General features: G+C 61.2%; 1 protein-coding gene across 1 annotated transcript; it reads left to right on the top strand.

Annotated features, from left to right (window-relative positions):
• The first annotated feature begins 271 nt into the window (after positions 1 to 271).
• OXT (oxytocin/neurophysin I prepropeptide) lies at positions 272 to 1,156 on the top strand. Its single transcript, XM_003941063.2, has 3 exons — positions 272 to 425; positions 719 to 920; positions 1,005 to 1,156. The coding sequence occupies exons 1-3, from the start codon at positions 306 to 308 to the stop codon at positions 1,058 to 1,060; spliced, it is 378 nt and encodes a 125-aa protein (XP_003941112.1). The 5' UTR covers positions 272 to 305; the 3' UTR covers positions 1,061 to 1,156.
• The last annotated feature ends 1,312 nt before the right edge of the window (positions 1,157 to 2,468 follow it).

Below are 2,468 nucleotides of genomic sequence, written 5' to 3'. Positions count from 1 at the left end.
CCCCACCCCAAATTCTCCCTGTCCCATGCTAGTCACCCAGGCCACCCTGGCCTGCTCCCTTCCGCAAAGCACCTCACCTTCTGTGCCCAGACCATTAGCCAGCGAGGTGACCTTGACCCCGGCCCAGGCCCTGCAAATGAAGAGGCGCGCCTGTAAGCGCTCGGCCTGACCCACGGCGACCCTCTGTGACCAATCATTCGACCAACCTCTTAAACAGAGCTCCGCCGACGCAATGCCCAGGCATAAAAAGGCCAGGCCGAGAGGCCGCCAGCAGTCACCCACCCTGGACCCAGCGCACCCGCACCATGGCCGGCCCCAGCCTCGCCTGCTGTCTGCTCGGCCTCCTGGCGCTGACCTCCGCCTGCTACATCCAGAACTGCCCCCCGGGAGGCAAGAGGGCCGCGCTGGACCTCGATGTGCGCAAGGTGAGTCCCTAGCCCGGTCCCGCGGCGCTCCGGGGCAGGAGGGACCCGCAGCCACAGGGACGGGCTCCGCTCCGGCCTCGCCTGACGACCCCAGTCGATTTTGACGCCCCGCCGGTGAGCGCGGTCGAAGCCCAGACGGCGCCCCAGCGCGCCTGCAGCCCCGTTGTCCCGCCCGCACTGCGATCCCAGGACCCCGGCATCCCCTCCCCGTGCACCCCGCCCCGCCTCGCAGGGACCTCCGAGTCACCCCAACCCCGGTCCCGCTCCTTCGCTCACCCCTCCCGTCCCGGCAGTGCCTCCCCTGCGGCCCCGGGGGCAAAGGCCGCTGCTTCGGGCCGAATATCTGCTGCGCGGAAGAGCTAGGCTGCTTCGTGGGCACGGCCGAGGCGCTGCGCTGCCAGGAGGAGAACTACCTGCCATCGCCCTGCCAGTCCGGCCACAAGGCCTGCGGGATCGGGGGCCGCTGCGCGATGTTCGGCCTCTGCTGCAGCCCGGGTGAGCGGGGCGAGGTGCGCCGGGGCCTGGGGGAGGCAGGCAGGGTCGAAGCCGGGGGTCCCCTGACGCTACCTCTCCCTCCAGACGGCTGCCACGCTGACCCTGCCTGCGATATGGAAGCCACCTTCTCCCAGCACTGAAACCTGACGGCTCCCAACACCTTCGAAGCGCGCCACTGGCCTCCCCCATAGCCACCCCAGACACGTGAAAATAAAATAAAGCAGATTATTCTCCTCCAACCAGACTCGTGTCTAAGTGCCAGAAATGGGACGGGGAGGGGGCGTTTCGGGACTGGAAGATCGCGCCCGGTGGACCTGCGGCTTGTTGCACTCAGAGCAGGAATTCAGAGCTGGCCCAGGGAGAAGTGTACTGGCTGCTCGAGGGAACAGAGTGGTGCTGTTCTGGCTGCCACCATCCTGAGGGACTGGAAGAGGGAGGGGCACAAAGGCTCTGGGGACGTGGAAACAGCCCCAGCTTCCAGCTTCCAGCCTGGGCTGAGGCCCACAGCAGGCTGCACTTCAGAAGATCTTTCAGAATCGAAAAGGCCAGGATGAGGGAGCGATTTCAGACAAGGGTTTGAGCGGGGGTGACCACAGGAAGCCCAGTGCACACGGAATGGCTTCCTGACCCTTGAGAGGAAGCTTGAGCCGCGCTGAGAAGTTGGAGCAGAGCTGGTCTGTGGGGATGCAGCCCTGGGGAGCAGCTGAAGGGCCACCATGTTTCCAAGGAACTGGCACCCAGGAGGCCACTGGCACACTCAGAAGGAGGAGCCCAAGCTGGGGGGCTGGGCTTGAATGCCAGTATGACTCTCTGGTGCCCCAGGGCTGGGTCTGACCCGCAGCCTTACTTCTGCCTATGCAATAAAATATGTCGAAGCTGTTGACCCCAAAGAGAGCAGGGGATCTTGAGAGCCCCCACAGAAATGGCATGAACAGAGAGACTCTCTTAACCTCTATTTCCCATCTGTGAAGCAAAAGTTTCTGAGACAGGTGTCAATCAACTTATTATTATTATTATTTTGAGAGGGAGTTTCATTCTTGTCGCCCAGGCTGGAATACAATGGCACAATCTCGGCTCACTGCAATCTCTGCCTCCCAGGTTCAAATGATTCTCCTGCCTCAGCCTCCTGAGTGGCTGGGACTACAGGCACCCCCACATATCCTGGTAATTTTTGTATTTTTAGTAGAGATGGGGTTTCACCATGTTGGCCAGGTGGTCTCAAACTCCTGACTTGAGGTGATCTGCCTTCCTCCACCTCGCAAAGTGCTGAGATTACTAGCATGAGCCACCTCGACCAGCCCGGTTTTATACATTTAGGGAGACAGGCATGAGCCATAATGTGAGCCACTGTGCACAGCCAAGGTCTCAATCAGTTTAGAAAACTGATTAAGGGCGGGGCACTGTGGCTCATGCCTGTAATCCCAGCACTTTGGGAGACCTAGGCAGGTGGGTCACCTGAGCTCAGGAGTTTGAGACCAGCCTAGCCAACATGGTGAAACCCCGTCTCTACTGAAAATACAAAAATTAGCAGGACTGGCGGTGGGCGCC

Source organism: Saimiri boliviensis, chromosome 9, assembly GCF_048565385.1.
Source record: "Saimiri boliviensis isolate mSaiBol1 chromosome 9, mSaiBol1.pri, whole genome shotgun sequence".
Taxonomy (NCBI): domain Eukaryota; kingdom Metazoa; phylum Chordata; class Mammalia; order Primates; family Cebidae; genus Saimiri; species Saimiri boliviensis.
This window is presented reverse-complemented; position numbering and strand designations above follow the sequence as displayed.

Bases quoted from the DNA above. Each gene is read 5' to 3' on its own strand.
- OXT (XM_003941063.2), top strand. From the start codon at position 306: ATGGCCGGCCCCAGCCTCGCCTGCTGTCTGCTCGGCCTCCTGGCGCTG. The intron at 426-718 runs GTGAGTCCCTAG...CCGTCCCGGCAG, and splicing joins TGGACCTCGATGTGCGCAAG to TGCCTCCCCTGCGGCCCCGG. The intron at 921-1,004 runs GTGAGCGGGGCG...CTCTCCCTCCAG, and splicing joins CGGCCTCTGCTGCAGCCCGG to ACGGCTGCCACGCTGACCCT.